Source organism: Gobius niger, assembly GCF_951799975.1.
Source record: "Gobius niger genome assembly, chromosome: 20".
Lineage (NCBI taxonomy): Eukaryota > Metazoa > Chordata > Actinopteri > Gobiiformes > Gobiidae > Gobius > Gobius niger.
The window spans coordinates 5,269,356-5,290,946 of record NC_136871.1 but is presented as its reverse complement, the minus strand read 5'-3'; the positions used below and the strand labels follow the sequence as shown (position 1 = coordinate 5,290,946).

The 21,591-nt window shown below is 41.3% G+C and overlaps 1 protein-coding gene across 2 annotated transcripts in view; it reads left to right on the top strand.

Moving 5' to 3' along the window:
- The window catches only part of LOC306980039 (semaphorin-3D), a 150,782-nt gene that overhangs the window by 110,092 nt on the left and 19,099 nt on the right, over nt 1-21,591 (top strand). Inside the window, exons 6-12 of one of the 2 annotated variants that reach the window (XM_079579256.1) lie at nt 977-1,064; nt 7,178-7,306; nt 9,175-9,317; nt 9,553-9,667; nt 10,155-10,224; nt 10,305-10,449; nt 15,047-15,269. In XM_079579256.1, the coding sequence (XP_079435382.1) occupies nt 977-1,064; nt 7,178-7,306; nt 9,175-9,317; nt 9,553-9,667; nt 10,155-10,224; nt 10,305-10,449; nt 15,047-15,269 (913 nt within the window). Of the gene's footprint in view, nt 1-973; nt 1,065-7,177; nt 7,307-9,174; nt 9,318-9,552; nt 9,668-10,154; nt 10,225-10,304; nt 10,450-15,046; nt 15,270-21,591 lie in introns of both variants that reach the window. The other variant, XM_079579255.1, reaches the window with a different exon arrangement.

Here is a 21,591-nt window from a genome sequence, read left to right as displayed (position 1 = left end):
ACACATATCATTATATATTATAGCCTATGGATAGTCCAGTAGTTTTACCATTTTTTTTTGTATAAACATGCAAGAGGTTTTGGCTTCAGAATTTTAAATTAGAACGTTTTTCAGAAGCAGGTGTTAGTAGGCCAATTAATTCATATCCTCCTGTGTGATGTGGATGTTATGATTGATTGTACAGTTTCTGTGATTTTATTTTGGCATCTGAATTCTGTTTTGAAATGTGTATTGTAAGCCCATGAGGGCTGAACGCTTACTTATGCGCAAGACATAATAAGAATAAATCAAATCAAATAAATCAAATCAAATCAGTATCCCAGTTTAGTGATAACATGAAGGCCGTGAATCTGTGGTCCTGGATCTCCAGTCTGCAGGTTTACCGCTGTCTTGTCCAGTCATCAAATCCGATCCAGTCCAATACTCTAGAAAAGCCTGATCGGCTACCACTACCGATGCTGAATAGTTTAGTTTAGTTTAGTTTAGTTTAGTTTAATATCGGATCGGTACATCCCTAGTTAGCATAGCACCTTAACTTACAATCACGATGGTCTGTAGGAAGCTCCAGGATAGTTTTTAGGTTTTCACTGCTGATTGAACCGTCTCCATGGTTACATATACATTCCATTACAAAACCTACCAGAAATCCTCGAAAAGACTGAAATAAAATTGATCCTGAAGCATCATAGGAGCGCCGAGCTAACCTCCCATTCAGCCGCTTGGTCATTGAGAGGTCAAATTAGCACTAAAATCAACTCATTTGTAGCTATTTTCCTGTAGGCAGAGACTCTCCCTGTCCATTTGACGCTACTATTCACAAATATGACCTTTGTAGACACTTGGCTGGACGTTGGACAAGACTTCAAGATATTTATAACTCCCCTGATAGTTGTTAATGCTTCCCTTTAGCCCATTTGACCTCCTTTTTATCCATCTTGTTAATCGCTTGTAACAGTGCGTCTCTCCATTACAGCAGCCGTTGTTCATGCTGTCCCATTCGGAGGAGTCGGGCCAAGGGAAGTGTCCCTTCAGCCCCAAGGAGTCTTTCGCAGCTCATCTTACTGGTAGGTCCCGGATGTAACGGAAAAGGCCAAAGTGTTAGCTGCAAATCATTTCTTGGCACGTTTTAATGGCCGTATTCATATTGCGGGGACACAGATGCAGGACAGTGCACAAAGCAGCCACTGTCTGCGCCCGGCCTGTTCTGCTGAGGAGCTGTGTGGTCCGGGGCAGTTATTTCACACGGTGACGTCAGCAGTGGCCCCACACATCATCATGAACAAGACTCGGATCATAAAATATAGCTATGAATTGGAGATTTATTTTGTCGGTGAAATAAGAGGAGATGTTCTTTTCCTTCTTTCTAGTGTTAGGTCACCACTGCAAACAAGTAGCATGATGATTTAGTTTGATGGTTTGAAGTTTTTTTTAAGTGTTGTATTTACCGCCATGGCACTTTCTCCGCTTACTCAGGGCTGGTTTGACCTTTGGGGGCCGGTCGGATCAGATGTGAGAGCAGTCACAGTCACAGTCAGCATTTCAAAGGCTCATCATATTGGCTGTAATCTGGGGTCCCCTCTCCCTGCTGGCCCAGGTCCCAGCCCGGCAGTGTTTATTTCGTCGACTAAAATATTTAGTCTTAATTTTAGTCAAAGTGATATTGTTGACGACTAAAATTGGACTAAAACTAAATGAAAAGTTTCTCATCAGACTAAAACTATGACTAAAATGTCCAGATATTTTAGTCGACTATAATAAGACTAAATAAAAATGAAAAGGAGAGACTAAAATCATCCAAACTTCTATTGACCGTCTGAAAGAGCCTCATATCATGTAAATTCTCTGCCAAAGGATCAGCTCTGAGCTTTGTTCATGTGGAGCAGCTCCATGAAGCAGAGGAACAAGATTAAACATGATTATAATGAATATTATCAATGCAAAGTCGACTAAATTCGTCTTAAATTCAGTCGACTAAATTTACTTGCAATTTTAGTCGACTTAAACTAGATTAAAATTGAAGATATTTTTTTGACTAAAACAAGACTAAAATCGAATTACATTTTCGTCAAAAGACTAAGACTAAAACTAAATTAAATTATGTTGTCAAAACTAACACTGCAGCCCGGGCTCTGGTCACTGGGGCTGGTTCAGGGCAGAGCAGTAGACAGTTCTGGATGAGCGGAGAGACATGTGGCATGTTAGTCACAGGGCCGTGAAAGATTGTTGATTGTGGTGTTAGTTTTGACAACATAATTTAATTTAGTTTTAGTCTTAGCCAGACGTTCCCAGCAGACCCTCACAACACGCTTGGGCCTGCCAGGTCTGACCGGCTTCCTCCCCTGCCAGCGGATCCAGCTCACCACCAGGTGGTGATCGGTTGACAGCTCAGCCCCTCTCTTCACCCGAGTGTCCGAGACACGCGGCCGGAGGTCAGATGACACAACTACAAAGTCGATCATCGACCTCCTGCCTAGGGTGTCCTGGTGCCACGTGCACTTATGGACACCCTTGTGCTCGAACATGGTGTTCGTTATGGTGTTCGTCTCCGCTCTGGATGAGCGGAGAGACATGTGGCATGTTAGTCACAGGGCCGTGAAAGATTGTTGATTGTGGTCAAATGCCAAGATGTAAATTATGTGGTCTGTATGTGCATCTTTATCCTAGGGAGAGGGAAAAAAAGCTGTCACGCTCTAGAGTTCTGTTTCAGTTGGGGGGAAGATGCCAATAGATACAGACGGCATCTCTGGAATCGCCCATATAAGGTCATGTTTGAAAACAGTTAAGGGGGAAAACAACTGGGGTTGGGGCCCGAACGCGAGCGTCCGGTGGCCGGGCCTCTGCCCACGGGGCCCGGCCGGGCACAGCCCGAAGGGACGACGTGGGCCCGCCCTCCTGTGGACTCACCACTCGCAGAGGGATCCAAAGGGGTCGGGTGCAGAGAGGACTGGGTGGCAGTCAGAGGCAGGTGCCTCGACGACCTGGTCCGCATGCGCAGCTTCTGGCGTACAGGACATGGAACGTCACCTCGCTGGGGGGGAAGGAGCCTGAGCTTGTGCGGGAGGTTGAGAGATACCGGCTAGATATAGTCGGGCTCACCTCCACGCACAGCTTGGGTTCCGGATCCCAACTCCTGGAGAGAGGCTGGACTCTCCATTTTTCTGGAGTTGCCCGCGGGGAGAGGCGGCGGGCTGGGGTGGGTTTGCTCATATCCCCCCAGCTCAGCCGTCACGTGTTGGAGTTCACCCCGGTGGACGAGAGGGTCGCGTCCCTACGCCTCCGGGTACGGGACAGGTCTCTCACCGTTGTCTCGGCCTACAGGCCCAACATCGGTGCAGAGTACCCGGCCTTCTTGGAGTCCCTGGGAGGGGTACTAGATAGTGCTCCGACTGGGGACTCCATTGTTCTGCTGGGGGACTTCAACGCCCACGTGGGTAACGACAGTGAGACCTGGGAGGGAGTGATTGGGAAGAACGGCCTCCCCGATCTGAACCCGAGTGGTGTTCTGTTATTGGACTTCTGTGCTAGTCGCAGTTTGTCCATAACGAACACCATGTTCGAGCACAAGGGTGTCCATAAGTGCACGTGGCACCAGGACACCCTAGGCAGGATGTCGATGATCGACTTTGTAGTTGTGTCGTCTGACCTCCGGCCGCGTGTCTCGGACACTCGGGTGAAGAGAGGGGCGGAGCTGTCAACCGATCACCACCTGGTGGTGAGCTGGATCCGCTGGCAGGGGAGGAAGCCGGTCAGACCTGGCAGGCCCAAGCGTGTTGTGAGGGTCTGCTGGGAACGTCTGGCGGATCCCTCTGTCAGTGGGGTCTTCAACTCCCACCTCCGGAAGAGTTTCACCCAGATTCCGAGGGAGGCTGGGGACATGGACGCTGTTGTCCTGACAAAATAAAAGGCGTCAATGTTCCAGCCGCTGGGAGAGGGTTTGAAATGTTAATTAATAAATGAACCTAATATTTTAGGTGCAAATGGACACAAATCTCGCTTTTCTTCGTTTTCCTGGTCGTCCATTTTGCTCAAATAGAAATAAAGGCTTGTCTCTAATTGTGGCCTGGTTCCAATAAAGGCCTGGTCCTAGATGCCCTTGAGTAAATAAAGGCCCGGGCCTATATTAGAGCATTTACGGTAGTTCAAATTGGCTGGAAAAGATGACTTTGAACTTTGTGACAGTTTTTCTTTCATGTGAATTGGTCCCAGGAATTACACAGAAATGAGTAATAAACTAAGACTAGAAATCTGCATGAAGACAGTTACCACAGTTACCAGCATGGATTTTTCAGCTGCTCTGCCGCAAATGTTAAAATATAGGTTCTTCACAATGTTGAGATATTGCGAGAATGCTACCTATATAACTCTACTATTACTTGTGCGACAGAAGTGGAATTTCCTCTCACTCTTATCACTGTAACTTCACCAGTACAGCTTAGAGTGGCTCAAATGATGTACTTATCATCTGTTGGTCCCTCACGCCACTGCTCTACATTAAAGCAGATGGATGGCGCTGACCTATGTGGAGACAGTGGTTTTATAGAGTCATGTGAGCAATAAATATCACTTGACTAGTTTGAGTGGATGGCGGACATAGAGGAAAACAGAGCATCAGCAAAGCAATTAGGCCAGTCTTCTTTCCGCCCCACAATAACATGAAACACAAACACACCATAACTTATGCCAAAGGTTTTCTCCTCTGCACTGTGGCACCAATGTTGTTTAAACTCAGTCCTTTGCACATAAACAGAACCTTGTAAAAGCCATACTGAAAAGGCTGCATTTGAAGAAAAAGACCATTCCAGCCCAATTCACTATAACAATATAACATCTATCTTTTAGCACAAGGCTAAAAACAGCCTATAGTTCAATATTTATTATTATTGTTAACCAGGGGTAGGCAAGTTTGCTTGGTGGAGGGCCAATTTTCTTCAACGTCAAAAGACCAAGTGCCGGACCCTCCAGTTGTAGGCCGGTGTAAAGCACCACTGTCTGTAAATGCCAGTGTTGTATCATATATGGCCTCAATGGGTATTCTGCTAAGAAATGTTAAAGGAATTGACCGTATTCTTGCTAGAGCACTTTAACAGGCATTTGATCTCTGATTCGTGTAATAATAGGTTATATGATGGAGGGCTGGTTTTGGCTCCCGCGCCTGACGCTGCCTACATCCGGTTATAAAGGTTTCAGTCATATTAATATATAGAAACATATCTAATAGAGGTCGATCAATGTGGGTTTTTCTCAGGCCAATACCGATTTTTGGGGAATGTTTTAAAATGTCTATGATGCAGAGGGAGCTCGTTTGAAAGACAAAAATCAGTAGATTCCAAAACAAGAAAATAATGGGCCCAATCGTGTGCATCAAAACGGAGACGATGGCGTGACATTTTGCGCTCAGTAGGAGCCACTTTGTGATCTTGCCACTCCAGACTTAGCGCATATAAGTGGGTGGAGACACACATTTTCCTCCAACCAGATTGACTCCGCGTCCAGGAGAGTGGTTGTGTGGGAGTGGGGGGTGAACATGTGCTTTTGTTTTGCTTCGCGTTCACGCCAAGCGCAGGCCGATCCGCGCCACAGCGGACGCTGTAGCTCTTTTTCTCTCGAGACGTGAACATGGTTTAGCTCACGATGGGGTAAATAAAGTTTTTAGTTTGACCTGTGAGAGCCTAAGGCTTAAGAAAGAACGCAAGACAGCGCAATGTAAACGAGGAAGTGAATGTCAGCCGTGTTTCCATCAGTGCAGTCACCTCCTCTTGTGACGCCCCCTCACAGGTGGCGGAGGCGAATGGCACATATAGCTCCGCCACTCGGAAAATAATTTGACAAGAGCCTGCGCCGCCCCGTGCGCCGCCACAAGATCTGGCCCAAAAAGTCTCTTTATCTTATGGTTTCGAAATTATCAGCAAAAGTCTACAACATAAAATATATAATAGGTGTACAAACTTGTAGCCGATTTTCACAGCATTGTTTCTCTGCTTCCCTGAGGCCTAAGTTGTGGGAGGGCTCATTTTCCAATGCAAAAACGGGAAGTCTCTATTCTCCTATTCTCTTGTCTCACTTTCAGTTCCGCAGATATCTGCCTTTCAATCGGCAGATATTGGCCGATAGCCGATGTTGAAATTGCCCAAATCGGCCCAACTTTAAATATTTAAATACATTTTCTGTATCTTCATTTTCCCTAATAGCTGCAGTATCTTGCATGATTATTTCAGGCTTCAGGCAGATTACACTATTTAACACCTTATTCTTCTCTAGATTGCAAAAAAAAAAGAAAAAACTCTTCTCTTGCAATGCTTTAGTCAAAATTTTGTGATATTATATTTTTACTGCCTTTATCCAAACTCGTCAATGTTATTTTTGATGGGAAAAGACTGACACTCATTGAAAGGCTTGTACCTGAATTCACCATAATAAGTATAAGCAGTCGAAAGAAATTCAATGATTAAAATGTGTCATTTCCAGACATGTGTCAACTTTTTGGGTCTAAGAGTTAATGTTTTTTTTTTTATTTAACTTTTGTCATTTGAAAAGGAAAAGTTACACAAGCGCGAATCTTCCAACTTCACTCTGTGGCGTTTCCCAGCATCAAGTGACTCAACTATAATCACTTTAATTATGCTTTATTTGCCCCATGTGGCAAATAAACCAAAACCAAAACAACACGGCTGTTGTAATACGTTTTTTAATCACATGTCACTCTGAAAACCCCCACTCCAGTTTTGTGGATGTTTATAGCCGACGCTTAATGCTGTGGCTGGTGTTTATTTACCAAAAACTGTGAATCATTGCTCAAGCATAAATAAAGTGGGTTTGGGGCTTTCAATAAGAGGCTTAAGTATATTAAAACTGCCTAATCCAATCCTCACTGTTGTATCTGTGATTGCTTAACGCTGCAATCTTTGTGATTCATTTCTATTTCCATTAAAAGTTGGCCCGGGAGGACTGAATGCTGTCTGACTGTAATTTATTTTATAGCTTTCTAAGTGGAGTTAAAAAATGTACGTGTGAGAATTTTTACTGTTGCACCGAGACTCGTTACAGGTGGAGGAGGAGCGGGGAATGTATATCTTCTCGGGATGAATAAAATAGCTCTTTTCTGTGGGGGTTTCTCGTTCCTAAAGCTGGCAGTGTTTCAGAATCCCCGGTATAACGTTGTTGATTTGTGTCTCTCCAGATGGGGAGCTGTACGCCGGCACCTCGGTGGACTTCATGGGAGCGAACGCCGCGATTTTCCGCACGTCGCTCAAAGGCAGCGGCCAGCATTACATTCGCACTGAGGCCTACGACCACAACTGGCTCAATGGTGAGAAACAAACACGCATTTTAGAGCTCGCAGGGTTGAGCGTTTCTACTGTCGGTTTGTGGTGCGCTTCTTTTATTGGTTGTCAAAAGTTTCTGAGTCTGCTGGGGTACCATTTAGTTAAGTCCTGAATATGTAGCTCTATCATCAACATCCCAACAACGCACACTCCCACAGCGTCAAGCAAAGCGTCAAACTCAGTACACCAAGGCAAGACATCTATTTCTTCTCAAAGTACCCCCCAAACTATGATTTGTTGAACTCAGATTTATTGGTCTTTAGTTGCATGTTATCTTAAAGGAATAGGCCACCGTTTTTACATACTGAGATATGTTCTTACCTTAGCTTTGACGAGTTCTTTAGGACCTGTCTGATCTTCACCCGTGCCTTCAGTCACGTAAACACAGACGGCGTTAGCATTTAGCCTCTCCCTCTCTCCTCTATAGCTCCAAAACTGGTCAAGATAGAAGCTACCAAGCTCTTCCACGTTTTCCCTATTTAAATATGGTTACGTGAAGTGTTCCACTACAAAGTATAATTATACAAAATTAAACAATGTGGATTTTCTAAGCGGATAAAAGGGGGAACTATATTGTAAGGCGTAATAATACCAGGAGTAGTTTGGCATCCGCACAGTAAAGTGAAGATTACTGCGCAGTAAAGTGAAGATTACTGCACGGATTTCGAACTACTCCTGGTATTACTACGCTTTACAATATAGTTCCCCCTTTTATCCGCTTAGAAAATCCACATTGTTTAATTTTGTGTAATTATACTTTGTAGTGTAACACTTCACGTAACCATATTTAAATAGGGAAAACGTGGAAGAGCTTGGTAGCTTCTATCTTGACCTGTTTTGGAGCTATAGTGGAGAGAGGGAGAGGCTAAATGCTAACGCCGTCTGCGCTGTGTTTACGTGATTGAAGGCACGGGGGAAGACCAGACAGGTCCTAAAGAACTCGTCAAAGCTAAGGTAAGAACATATCTCAGTATGTAAAAACGGTGGCCTATTCCTTTAAGAATAACGCAAAAAGACAAATTATCATCAAAAAGAAGTTTTCTTTTAGAATAATATTGAAATACTTGTATATATAATCCCTGTATAATATCACTGTACACCTGGTTGGGAAACACTGATCTAACAAATTGTTGTTTGCATCACTGTGACGGTATAGCTCCCTGAAATGTCTGCATCTTCTAACCGCTGTGCCACCGTGCTGCCCATTTTCAGCATTTTTCTCCCTCGTCAGAGTTTCTTATTTCATGACGTTTTGTTGAAACGAGTAACACACACCAAAAGTTGAGGAAATCTTAAAAAAAAAAAAAAAAAAAAAGCAGCATCACACACTCAAGTTGCCGATTTCCAAAGGTGTATTTACTGATCAAAGATTACGTTTCGGCATAGATCATTCTTTTTTCTTTATTGAACTACAGTTTTGTTGAATCGCGTCTCAAGTGTTTTTAGGCTAAAAATGTTTGGCAAAAGTAAAAAACAATGTTTCTAATAACATATCAAGAGAAAACCATCATTTAAAACCTGGCATGAACCATTATTCAAATTTTGTTGCTGAATATATTGGCAATTTTGGACATTTTTGATAAGGAACCATCAAGCTTCAGTTTTGTGACCAATAAGTCACTGCTGTCGTCAATCAACAAAATCACTTTATATCTATTTTGGTATTGATCATGAGTTATGACCATAATAATTATTTTGTAAATAAATAAATATCTACCATTCCTTGTATTAGATAGTCATACAGAGTTTTTTTTTAAATGTATTTTTTAGAGACTGGCCTATATGCTGTAGGTCCTCAATGCTTTTGTCCAAACAAAGTGTATAATGCTGATTGTCGGTTTGTCATTGACAGAGCCTGAGTTCGTGGACTCATTCTCCATCCCGGACACTCACAGCGCTGACGACGATAAGGTCTACTTCTTCTTCAAAGAGAGGGCTGTGGAGGCCGGGGAGTGGGACAAGAAGGTCTACAGTCGAGTGGCGCGAGTCTGCAAGGTACAACTAACTCATAGTTATGTCCAAAATATGTAATATACCCAAACCTTATTACTTTACAGCACAGTAGTAGGATGGTGTATTCCACAATTAGTATAGTGAGAAGTCTGAACATTTTTTATTGATTAAACGTTATCCTAATGATGTGTTATTGTGTAAAAATCTATTTATTTCATTGGCATACTGTACATTAGGGGCTCTTTTATGTGAATCAGTGCACTTGTCTTCACTTCAGAATGACGTCGGTGGTAAGAGGAGCCTGATCAACCGCTGGACCACGTTCCTGAAAGCGCGGCTGGTTTGCTCAATCCCAGGACCTTCCGGAGTGGACACGCAGTTTGATGAACTCGGTAAAGTTAAACTGACAGGAATAAGTAGATAAATAAATGCATCTCCTGATATCTTTGCAGGGTTAGCACAGCTTTAGACTTAACTATGCATTAACCCTATTTTACTTGCCTGTCTTAGTCTTGATTTTGAGCTTCAATAGCACCGGCTTATCCCTGATCTGGATAAGTTTTAATTATTTGGAGCAATTAATAAAGAAATTTTGACATGCAGACACTGGACATTTGTAGAGAGTCTACTCTGGACCCACCTCGAAGCAGAATGTCCCTCTTGTCCGCCCCGCACTTCCTTCATCTGTGTGGCCTTTGACTTTCAAAATAAAATCCATTTCGATTATCTCAAACCGTCTCCTCCTTTCCTTCCCGCTCTGTCCTCCCATGACTTCCACACCCGCTTCACATTCGGTGAAATAAATTCCTTAAATTTCCTCACAGTACAGCGTAAAACATAAGCTGCATAATTGATCGTGTGTTGTTATTGTATTTGTAGAGGACATATTTGTTTTGGAGACAAAGGATCCACAGAACCCTATCATCTACGGAGTCTTTAGCACATCCAGGTCAGCGTGAGTCACTAAATTCACAGTGGTTACAGAGATGTTCCTTTGCTAAAGTGAAATGTTTTGTGTTTGTGTCGCAGCTCTATCTTCCGTGGCTCGGCGGTGTGCGTCTTCTCCATGGCGTCCATTCGTGCGGCCTTCAACGGACCGTTCGCGCACAAAGAGGGTCCCGACTATCGCTGGGTGGAGTACAAGGGTAGAATCCCTTATCCCCGACCAGGCACTGTGAGTACAAGACCCACCTTTCAAATCCCAACATTGATGCTTTACTTTCCTGTATTATTCCATCACTCTTCATGCTTGTTTGTGGTAAGCCTCATATTTAGCCTTTAGATATCCGAGCCTGTTCCTACAAATGCACACATTTTGTTCGCCATCTGCACATTTAAATCGAACGTTTGATCCCCATACAATTGAATAGGGAAGATTAACAAATGGGGAGGTATGTTTGGTCCTTTTCATGTCATTCATATGATTTCTGTGGTTTCTTTATCATTAACGTATTGTAAAATGATGTTTAGTGGCCATCTTTTTTCATCTTTAGTGCATTGAAACAACAAAGGAGAGCAAGGGGGGAGGGAGGGGCTTATGGTGAGATTGTGTGAAAATCAGGAATTAAGACGCCGATATTGTGTTTCAGCTGTTTTAGCTCAATCTTGCCTTTTCTAACCAACAAAGCGTAAGCCAGTAATATTGAGATTATTATCAAATACCTGCAACAAGAAGAACACCCCTCTTTAAATAATGAGACAAAAAACATATACTGGAAGTGAAAAATTAGCACCTGAGAAAAAAATGTATAAAAAAAATGTTTTTCTGGTAGAAGAAAAGAAGTAAAAGGCTATGAATGCTCCATAAAATGTAATAAAATTGGTTCCCAAATAATTAATCAAATGTCTCTTTGAGTTTTCTCAGTTAGTTTAGTGCTTATTAGTTGACAAAGACGACTAATTAGCACTAAACTACCAAAAACATGCGTTGCTATTTTTCACACTGCAACTGAATCATAAGTTACTCAGGGTTTTAATTTATTTTCAACATCTGGAAGGCATCCTAGCATAATCTAATACATTTATTTTTATTATTGCAATATATACTGTATCTGCACATGGAACAAATAACATCTTATCTTATCTGACTAACAGGTCATAAACTTTTCGATGCTTTAATACTGTATGTAGAAAAAGCACAGTGAGATATTTTGGTTTCATTAAGTTTGCTCTGCACAATATATTTCACACAGAAATTCTTCCCAGCGGATAACGCACACAGGGGGTAAACTTTGATAAGCCAAATGCAGTCCATAAATCTTTACATTGTTTCTCTGACAGGATTCTGTAACTATTGCTTAATCCGAATGATAAAGCTGGTTAGGCAGAGCGTAAAAATATGAAAGTTAGTGTCTTTAGTTAGTTAGTCTTTTCTATATAGATCTACAGTGATCAGCAGTCTGGCTAATTACTTACTTCATGTATTCTATAAAGAGTAAGACAGTCCGATACTGAATCTTTTTTATTCTTGTCTGTTTGGGACAAACAAGTACACTTACACTCAGCTTACTGTATATTTTGAAGAAAATTAGGTACAAACTCTTTGATTGGACTTCTTCTGAAACACTGAAGAGGCACTAAGAGCCCCCACACCTGCAGCAGAGTGGAGGAGCTACAGGAAACAAAAAAATAGACAAATGAGGAGATTGTGAAAGATGGTTGTGGAGTTGAGGGAGCTGTGCAGGAGGAAGAGGAAGGATGAGGTGGGGGAGCTGACCAGTGCAGGACACCATGCTCTGAAACAGGGACAAACCCAGGAGGAGACAGAGGGCAGCCAGGTTTCATCCGAGTGCTACAGTTTCCCCGTCCTCCAGGCGGGTCAGGTTGACCCACAGTGGCAGCAGCTCAGGACTAACACCTGAACACTATTTCGTTGTACACGTGTACAATGACAATAAGCACTTACTTACTTTTACCCTGTTATTTCTGGTTTGAATTCAAATAATTATAGAACAGTACCTGACTGTTTTACTCTGTACAGAATCTCTGTATCTCTACTTAGTCTATAAGTGACAAAAATTGAATTGTAACTTTCCTGGAGCGGGACATATCCTGCTCGTCACCATGGAGATGTTGACTGAGCACAGCCAAACATGAGATAGGTGAGGTATTACTCACTGCATTAATAGCATTTTCTGTGTGGAGCTGGTCATAATGAGCATATTTTGTAGTGATAGCAACAGTGTAGTCCAATATGTTACACAGTGTGGTTTTTAAGAAAGTATTTTAGAACAATTTGTCTATTTGTGTATGTTGCGTCCAAATGCTTTTATGTAAAGGACAGCTCCAGGATTTATATTTGTTCATAACCTTTATTCCCAGAGAACTTTGTGTTTTTTGTCAGACTTAAGTAGCATTTCTTCCAAACACAATCACTTTTCAGGTCAATTTGTTTTACTTCTCCTTGAGAAATATTTACTTTACTGAGGCAACAGAGCTCTTACTTGAGTTTCATTCCGAGCCCCCCTCCTCACCTTTGCTTCTCAGGCTGGACATTATTATTGTTTGCTAACGCAGGTATTGGATGGTTTCTGGTAAGAGTGAGCTAATAGGAACAAGCTGATGCAGCCTTGAGAGTGTCTTTAGTGTTTTTTAGCTGTAACCCTGTTCTCCTATGGGACACAGCGGTGCATTCGGAGGCGTGTGGGCTGTTATTATACTCTCCCGATGGGACGTCCCGCTCTCTGAACAGGTTTGGTATCATGGGGTTGATTGCAGGAGAGGTTGCCCCCTCCCCGGTGTTGGCGTAAGTGCGTGTGAGTGTGTTTTAAAGGGGAAAGGTTGGGGCCAAAAGTGATTCTGCGCTAAACGAAGCGGTCAGCTGTGTCACCGGCTCAACGCACAGATGCTTAATGGCTCCCAGATTGGTGACTTCAACTCCTTCATGGGTCCTGTGCTGGAACTGTCCCACACTATTATATGATTACTGCCGCACAAGACCTTTTTAATTTGCTGTAAAAGGCCAATTACAATAAGAGCTCTTGATATGTTTTTCCTCCCGAACAAGGGGGCAAGAAATCCAAGTACAAACTGTCAACTGCGGTGGTAAAACAAATAAATTATTGCATTTAAGGGAAGACGCTGCAGCAAAAACTAATGCCTAATCTTCACAATGAGGTTTTTGACAATTGCACTGATTCAAGGCTTTGCTATACAATTCTCTCCTATTGTGGCGAACATACAACCTCAGGCCCCCAAGACGATTTTGGGCAATATTGTTTCACACATCAGCGATGAAAGAACTTATCCTGCAGAAAGCACAGTCAGTATCTTTAAAATTCCCTGGCAAAAACATCCCAACAGGTCATTAATGATGTACAACACTGGGTCTTGTAGATAATAGCACTTTCCTTTGGGCTACACTTTGTTTTGGGGGTGAAGAAAAGTGTCCCTCCACGACACAAACTTACCAACCCCTGATCTAAACTAAAAGCAGCACCTACAGACTTCACATTTCCCAGTCTTGTTTATAACCAGATGCTTTTTGAATATCTAATTCCTAGCCTGATTGATCATTGACTTTTGAAACCCAAAAAACAAGATATAACTTTTCTTCTTCTTTTTTTTTTAATTTTTTTGATTTTTTTAGATTTTTCTTTTCGATTAAGGGACTATACAGAGTTAAAAAAAATTAAAATAAAACTAAGTATTTTCCTCCCCCTACATGTTCCAGCCATGCCCTAATGTGTAGAATGAGCTCAGACCTGTTCACCACAACTGCCTCTAAAATCCTGCACTGTCACTCAAAAAGTTGTCAGGTCCGAAGTGCCGTCATGCACGAGCTTCATATAGAAGCTGCAGTTACGCATAAGACCAGAGGTGGCAGCAGTGAGCGTAAAATGACCAACTTGCATCTAGTCTCTTTAACCTCTCACCCCCCATCGGAAACAAGTGCATTTTCTCCAGTTCGGCTTAACCCAAATCAAAAAGCTTCTTAACTCCAGAGCAACAGTGTAATGCCTCATTTGAAAGCTAAGGCTTACAAAACTGATCCTAACTTTTTTGTCCCATTTTTGCCGTGTTATCGTCTCTTTTTTTGTCTCTTAGTTGTCGTGTTTTTGTAGGGTTTTTTCGGTCGTGTTTTGGTCCGTTTTTGTTGCTTTTTCATCCTTTTTTCCATTGCTTTTTTGTTGTGGTTTCGCCATGTGTTTGTCACCTTTTTTGTTGCATTGTTGTTGCTTTTCTGGCATGTTTTTGTCGCTTTTTTGTTGCCTTTTTGTTGCATTTTCATCCTCATTTCCGTTGCTATATTTGACGCTCTTTTCAAGAATCTTTTAGATTTGTGTTGTGCCAAACTGTAGAAAATGTACTCGTTCAGGTGGGGGCTATGAGGTTAAGCAAAACCTACTTTTTTAAATTGTGTTTTTTCCACCCCCTACAAGTTCCAGCCAAGGTTTAGAAAGAGCCCAGACCTGTTCACCACAACTGCCTCTAAAATCCTGCACTGTCACAACACAAAAAGTTGTTACTTCGGGTCTGAAGTGCCGTCATGTATGAGCTTAATATAGAAGGTGCAGTTACACGTATGACCTGAGGTGGCAGTAGTGAGTATAAAATGGCCAACTTGCATCTAGGCTCTTTAAACCTGGATCTATTCATTATTCAGAATTTAGTGCTACAAAATACAAATATTGGCAATTTTGGCCATTTTTGCCTTAGTTATATATGAAAATCACAAATGGAAGAATACTTACTGTCTATTTTTTTTCTTCTATTGTCTAATCTGCGTCTTAACAAATTTCTTTTATCTGATGCACATTTCTTGCCCGCAGTGTCCCAGTGAGACGTACGACGCCCTGTACAAGTCGACCAAAGACCTGCCGGACGAGGTGGTGAGCTTCATGAGGCAGCACCAGCTGATGTGGGAGCCTGTGATGCCTCTAGGGGGCAGACCCATCCTGACGCGGGTCAACACTCCAAACCTGCTGAAGAGACTGGTGGTGGACCGAGTGGACGCGGAGGACGGGCCCTACGACGTCCTTCATGTGGGCACAGGTGAGGAACAAGCAAGTCTCACAGTCAGGGGTAAAGGTTCCATCTGATGAGTCGTCGAGGCTTTTGAATGTGCTCCATTATAGCAAAGGTTTTCGAAAAATAGGTCCCTCTCTCATCCTAGAATGTAGGTTTTACACATCAGGAAGCACTGAGGAATCTTATTGGATAGACTCTGAAAACGTGGAGGAGTTTCATGGATTACTACAAACTGACAAGGGTTTTATTTAGGAGAGGGCAAGAGTAATGAGCTCTGTGAGAGGAAGCAGACGAAATATTTAAGATTGCTGAAACTCAAGTGAAGGAAACAAACAAAACAAACTGAAGTATGTTTTATAAGACAGGGGTTCTGCAAGGCCTTGAAATGTATCAAAAGTTTTGAAAGTTATGCATTAATTGTTCCAAAGTTTAGTCCTTAAATGTCAAATCATGAAACTTGATTCCAACAGGCATTAAATCTGAAAAGTTACACAAGACGTTAAACACAAAAGTACTCAAAATATGGTCCAAAACACATTCAGTTACTGGTTTTACCCAGATTTGTGCAAGAAAAGTTCCCCATTGTTTTGTGTAAATTGAAAATTTCTTCTATTTATGTATTCATTCATTTATTTGACAGGGACACCATCATTATCCATAGTCCCTGGACAGATATCTGTAAATTGTCCCCCTAAGACAATATAATATGCGAGGTCAGAGCAATAGAATACAAGGAAGGACACAGCAAGGACACTAGAAGAAGAAGATCTTTATTTATATAGCGCCTTTCACAAGGTCACATGGTCACAAGGCCCTTTACATGGGAGAATTGTATATTCACTCCATACTCGGTGGTGGTGAGCTACGTTTGTAGCTTCAACCTACGCAGACACTGGGAGAACATGCAAGCAGTGTTAATTTCGTCGACTAGAATATTTAGTCTTAATTTTAGTCAAAGTGATATTTTTGACGACTAAAATTGGGTCGCGGTATCTTTCCCGCGGGCTCGGACGGGGTCACTCCGTCACAGACTAAAACTAAATGAAACGTTTTTCATGAGACTAAAACTGTGACTAAAATGTCCAGATATTTTCTTCGACTAAAATGAGACTAAATAAAAAAGAAAAGGAGAGACTAAAATCATCCAAACTTCTATTGACCGTCTGAAAGAGCCTTAGATCATGTAAATTCTCTGCCAAAGGATCAGCTCTGAGCTTTGTTCATGTGGAGCAGCTCCATGAAGCAGAGGAACAAGATTAAATATGATTATAATGAATATTATCAATGCAAAGTCGACTAAATTCGTTTTTTGACTAAAACTACACTAAAATCGAATTACATTTAGACTAAGACTAAAACTAAATTAAAATATGTTGTTAAAATTAACACTGCATGCAAGCTCCACACAGAAAGGCCCCGTCCAGGTGGGAATTGAACCCTGGACCTTCTAGCTGTGAAGCGAGAGCGCTAACCGTGCCGCACTACAGCAAAGCAGATAAATACAATATGTAAACAGTGCAAACAATAAAAGAGAATGTGTTATTAGACATAATAATAAAACAGAGACAGCAGTAGCCACATGCAGGGGGCACTGTTAACGATTGCATGTTTGTTGTGCTGTTAACTGGTCCCTTTTTTAAACAGTATGTATGTGGACAGCTCTCTGATATTTGCTGGGATGGGGGGCCAGTCTTTGGCCGCTGTTACAGAAAAGGCACTATGACTAAAAGCGCTTTTTCTCAGTGGGACTATGGTCACCCGCTGTGAAAGTGAAGTGTTTCTGACATTGACAAACTGAGTTCTGTTTACTCATATAGATACAAATCATTAGAAATGACAGATGGGCAGATTTTCTTTTCTTTTGTGGCATTAAAAGTATCTTGGTACAGCAATAAAAAGCATTAAAATTCAACTTGCTGCTATCCGTATTAACCACGTGGGAATATGACATAGGTAAAAGCTGAAAATGGTTGATTTTGCAGAATATAGAGCGCTTACTTTACTTTTATTTTCAATCTACTTCAAATAGAAGAGACTCTGCCATAGCACAGCAGGCCGCCTGAGTTCTCAGTACTGTCTCGGTTTCTGTGTCCATTAGTTTTCGCGTCTCCAGCTGCAGAGACCTGTTGTATGTAGCGCAGACACATGCTGCTCCGCTCTGTGTGACAGTGAATGGTGTCTGGTGATAAATGGAGAGGTTTTTCAACATGTGGTGACAGGACCAGGGGCCGGAGGAGGTCACGCGGTGCCATAAATCTTCTTTAAGTGGATTCCTCCGCGCCATCTCTCATCTCCCCATCAACGCCGTGATACCTGCTGAGAAAACGCGCCGCGGCTCCAAAGACCCGGGTTTCACTTATTGCAATGGGATGAATTTACAGCCTGCAGAGTCAGTCAGAGGAGCTTTCTTATCTAAAGGCGGCTTAAAGGGAAAATCTTCCTCCAGGTCTAGAAACGGCTCTCTCTTCTGACACATAAATCACCGCTTTGCTTTCTTACGTGAACGTAAAAAGAAAAACAGGACTCGGATGCAGCTTCAAAAATATTAATACAATACAACATCATGTATTGAACTCTGTGTGATGACGGTTTGTCAGCTGGCAGGAAGTTAGTCCAGATTTACAGGCATGTTTTGTTTGTGAATCTTGTATCAGGAAGAGAATTGTTTCTGGCTATAAGTAGACGACGCACATGGAAATCCCTACTCGCATCAGCTGTCCCTACAAAGCGAAATACATATTGGGTGCCTGAGCTTTAAAAGATTGTGGAATAATCACTTTAATGATACTTTGTTCAATACTAATTTGTCTAGAACCATAAAACAAAACAATAATGTTGATTTACTCCCTAAATGACTATTTCTTTTACATTTGTATCATTCAAACTTGGTGTCTAAAGAAAAATGTTTGGTAACACTTTACATTACGGGCCCTTAAGTCCGTGGTACTTACAGTGGTAATAACAGTGATACTTCTTGGTACTTTTTTACTTTTTGTTACTTAAAGTGGTACTTACAGTGGTAATTCTAGGTACTTAATGTGGTGCTTGCAGTGGTAAGTACTAGCATTTACAGTAGTAATTCTAGGTTCTTATTGTGGTACTAAAAGTGGTAATTACTAGTAATTAGGGTTAGGGGTTAGGATTAGGGTTAGGGAGACACAAAGTTACCACTGTATCTCTCATTGCTAAGAGACACAGTGGTAATACTCTTAGTGGTAATGCTCTTGGGTTGTACTTCTATTTTCTTTGGTACTTTAAGTGAGTTTAAGTTAGTTTCTAGTAGTTTCAGTGATACATCTATGGTACTTATTGGTAATTCAAGGATACTACAGCAGCAATTCGTAGGTAGTAAATGTGATACTTCTACATACAGACGTAATTTCTAGGATTTTGTGACAATAAAACAACATAAATCAGCAATAGAGAAAACAAGAAGTACAACCTTCATTACTTTAAGAGTTACCACTGTATCTAGAAGGACATACCTGGTAATTCTCACTATAGCATCCTTTAAGCACCACAATAAATACCTAGAAGTACCACTATTATTACTAGTATTTACCGCCGTAAGTACCACAATAAGTATCTAGAATTGCCTCTGTAAGTACCAAGGACTTACTGGCCCGTAATGTAAAGTGTTACCAAATATTTCAGAATATATTCCATACCTGTTTTTTCTGCCCTGTCATTACCTATTGTACCTAAACTTTTTTTCTCTATACCATACTTGCATTGTTTAACCTCTTTACCCCCAACTGAACCGAGCACATTTTCTCCAGTTTGGCTTTACCCAAATCTTTTTTTATTTTTTTTATTTAACTGTTATTTAACCAGGAAGTCCCTTGAGATGAATGTCTTTTCCGAGGGAGACCTAATCTAAAAGCTTCTTGAAAAAGCTCCATTTACATGAGTTTTGTTGGTCTTAGCTTTCAAATGAGGCGTTACACTGGCCTATAAGCTATGACTTTGTGGATTTGGGTAAAGCTGGAGAAAACGTGCTAAGTTTTGGTGGGAGTTAAGAGGTTAGATTGTTTTACGGTACCCAGCCCGTCTCATGGAATATCTTTGTAATAAAAAGTCACTCCTTTGTAATTCATTCTACAGTATTACCAAAACAGGTCTCCAACTGATTTGTTTGTTGGTTCTTTCTAAATGTAGAAATGGTGGGCACCAGTGATAATGGAGGATGATCAATCAACAGAAAATACAACATGTAGTGTAGATTTCCCCTGGGATGCTTTTGCTCCTTTTACTTTTAACTGCAGACACACATGTATGTAGAATGAGCCCATACTATTTCTGTACATCTGATGAGTAAGTTACACAGAAATAAACTGCTTCTCATGACCATCCCACGGCACTGAACTGAAGCTTCCCAGAGTGAGTGGATCCTTCTTTATCATATAGAACATGATAAGATCTTTTCCCATGTACTTAAAAAAAAAAAAAGCATTTTCCTGTGTGAAATTCAGTCTAACAATATACATTTCAAAATCTTCATCTTGGCCTGTGTCATTGACAAGGACACATGTTTTTGGTCTGTGGGGGAATTTAATAATAAACTTAAACGTTCAGTTCCTGGAAAGAAAAATACTTTGTTTAAATCGCATTTTCAATTAGAATTATGGGTTTTTCTGAGACCAATGGGGATTTTATCTTTGTCATTTGGGACATTTTATCACTGATGATTTGGCAGACGATGATGACGTGCTTCGACAGTTTGTGTTTGGTGCATGTACAAATGTAGTGAAAAGGACACTGTTTAATGCCTATTGTACCCACTTTATACGGCACACCTGTGGTCAAACTATAAACGTTCGAGCATATGAAAACTTAACGTGGCATATAACGACTCTCTAAGAATTTTGCTGAAAAGAGCTCGATGGGAGAGTGCCAGCCACTTATTTGCTCATGTTAAGGCTATGACTAAGCTCTTTCCAATGCAAAAACAGGAAGTCTCTATCACTTTTGGTTCTGGGGATATTGGCCTTTCATCAGTATTAGATTGGCCAATAGCCGATATTGTAAAATACCAAATATCGGCCGTCGACTTCTAGTTTCAATCATTACAATCAGCAATGCAAAGGTAAATGTCATACTTCGTATTATCAGAGAACAAAATATTCCCATTTATTATGTATGAATTACTAGCTCAATAGATTAGACCTCTATACATACTATATTTTCTGAAATGCTTGAGATTCTTGTTAGTTTAGCGATCAGTCTTCTACGTGAACTTAAAACACAAAGTGAACATGGTCATGTGATTGCCCCATATTTGGAAAACAAAACAAAACATCCTGTTGAGAATTAAGTGACCCAACACCTTGCTTTACTTCAGACCTGTCGTCCCGTCGGTTCTGCTTGTTTGACAATGTCATCTGGAAACAAAAACTTAAATAAACCCATTAGCGATGTATACGCAGAGTCTCGCCAAACACATGATTCCCTCGGAGCCCCTGACGTTGGGCGTCTGTCACTGGTCGACCGTCTGATTTATCTCGCTCATAAAATCATAACTGCCTTGGCTTCTTGCGGTCGTACAGCTGTTTGGGCAGTAGCTCCAAATACATATGTCATAAATCCCCAGAGTTTTTCCTCATTTTTGTGCTCTCATTCCCTGGTTTTGAGCATCTCTATGACTACAGTAGAATATGGCCTTTGTCCCACTGGCAATAAACTGAATATGGGTTTGACTTTGGAGGAAAAGGCGTGGGCATTTGTAGAGGAAGTTGTTGTGTTGCAGTGTCTATGGCTCCATAAAGTGTCTTCTGTTCAAACCTGGAAGCATTTTATTCATGTCAAATGGAACACAGTATAATGAAAACCTTTTTATTTAGCAGAAAATTGATATATCATTATGACAATATCACCATCAGATGTATATGGATGGATGGATGGATGGATGGATGGATGGATGGATGGATGGATGGATGGATGGATGGATGGATGGATGGATGGATGGACACAGATCTAGATGTAGATACTAGATTTGTGGAGGGATAGATAGAGACTAGGAATGAGCAGATTGATACCTAAATATCGACACCACATGATACATTTTTTTAAGGGGTACAAAGTCTGAATACAAATTTGATATGTGAAAAGAAGGCATGGCAGCAGTTACAAACACAAAAGAACAATTTACACAACACTCCACAGAACCAGAGTGTTAGACCGAGCCGACCATATTATTCTAGTTTAGGTTCTGTTTGTCATGAAGGTGTTCATTTTAGACTTTGTTTTTATATTTACTTTCACATTGACATTGTTCAGGATGCTCCAGGATGCTTCAGGTTTTTTCTATGTTTTCTGGATGGATAGTGGACGTATCCATGGAGACGGA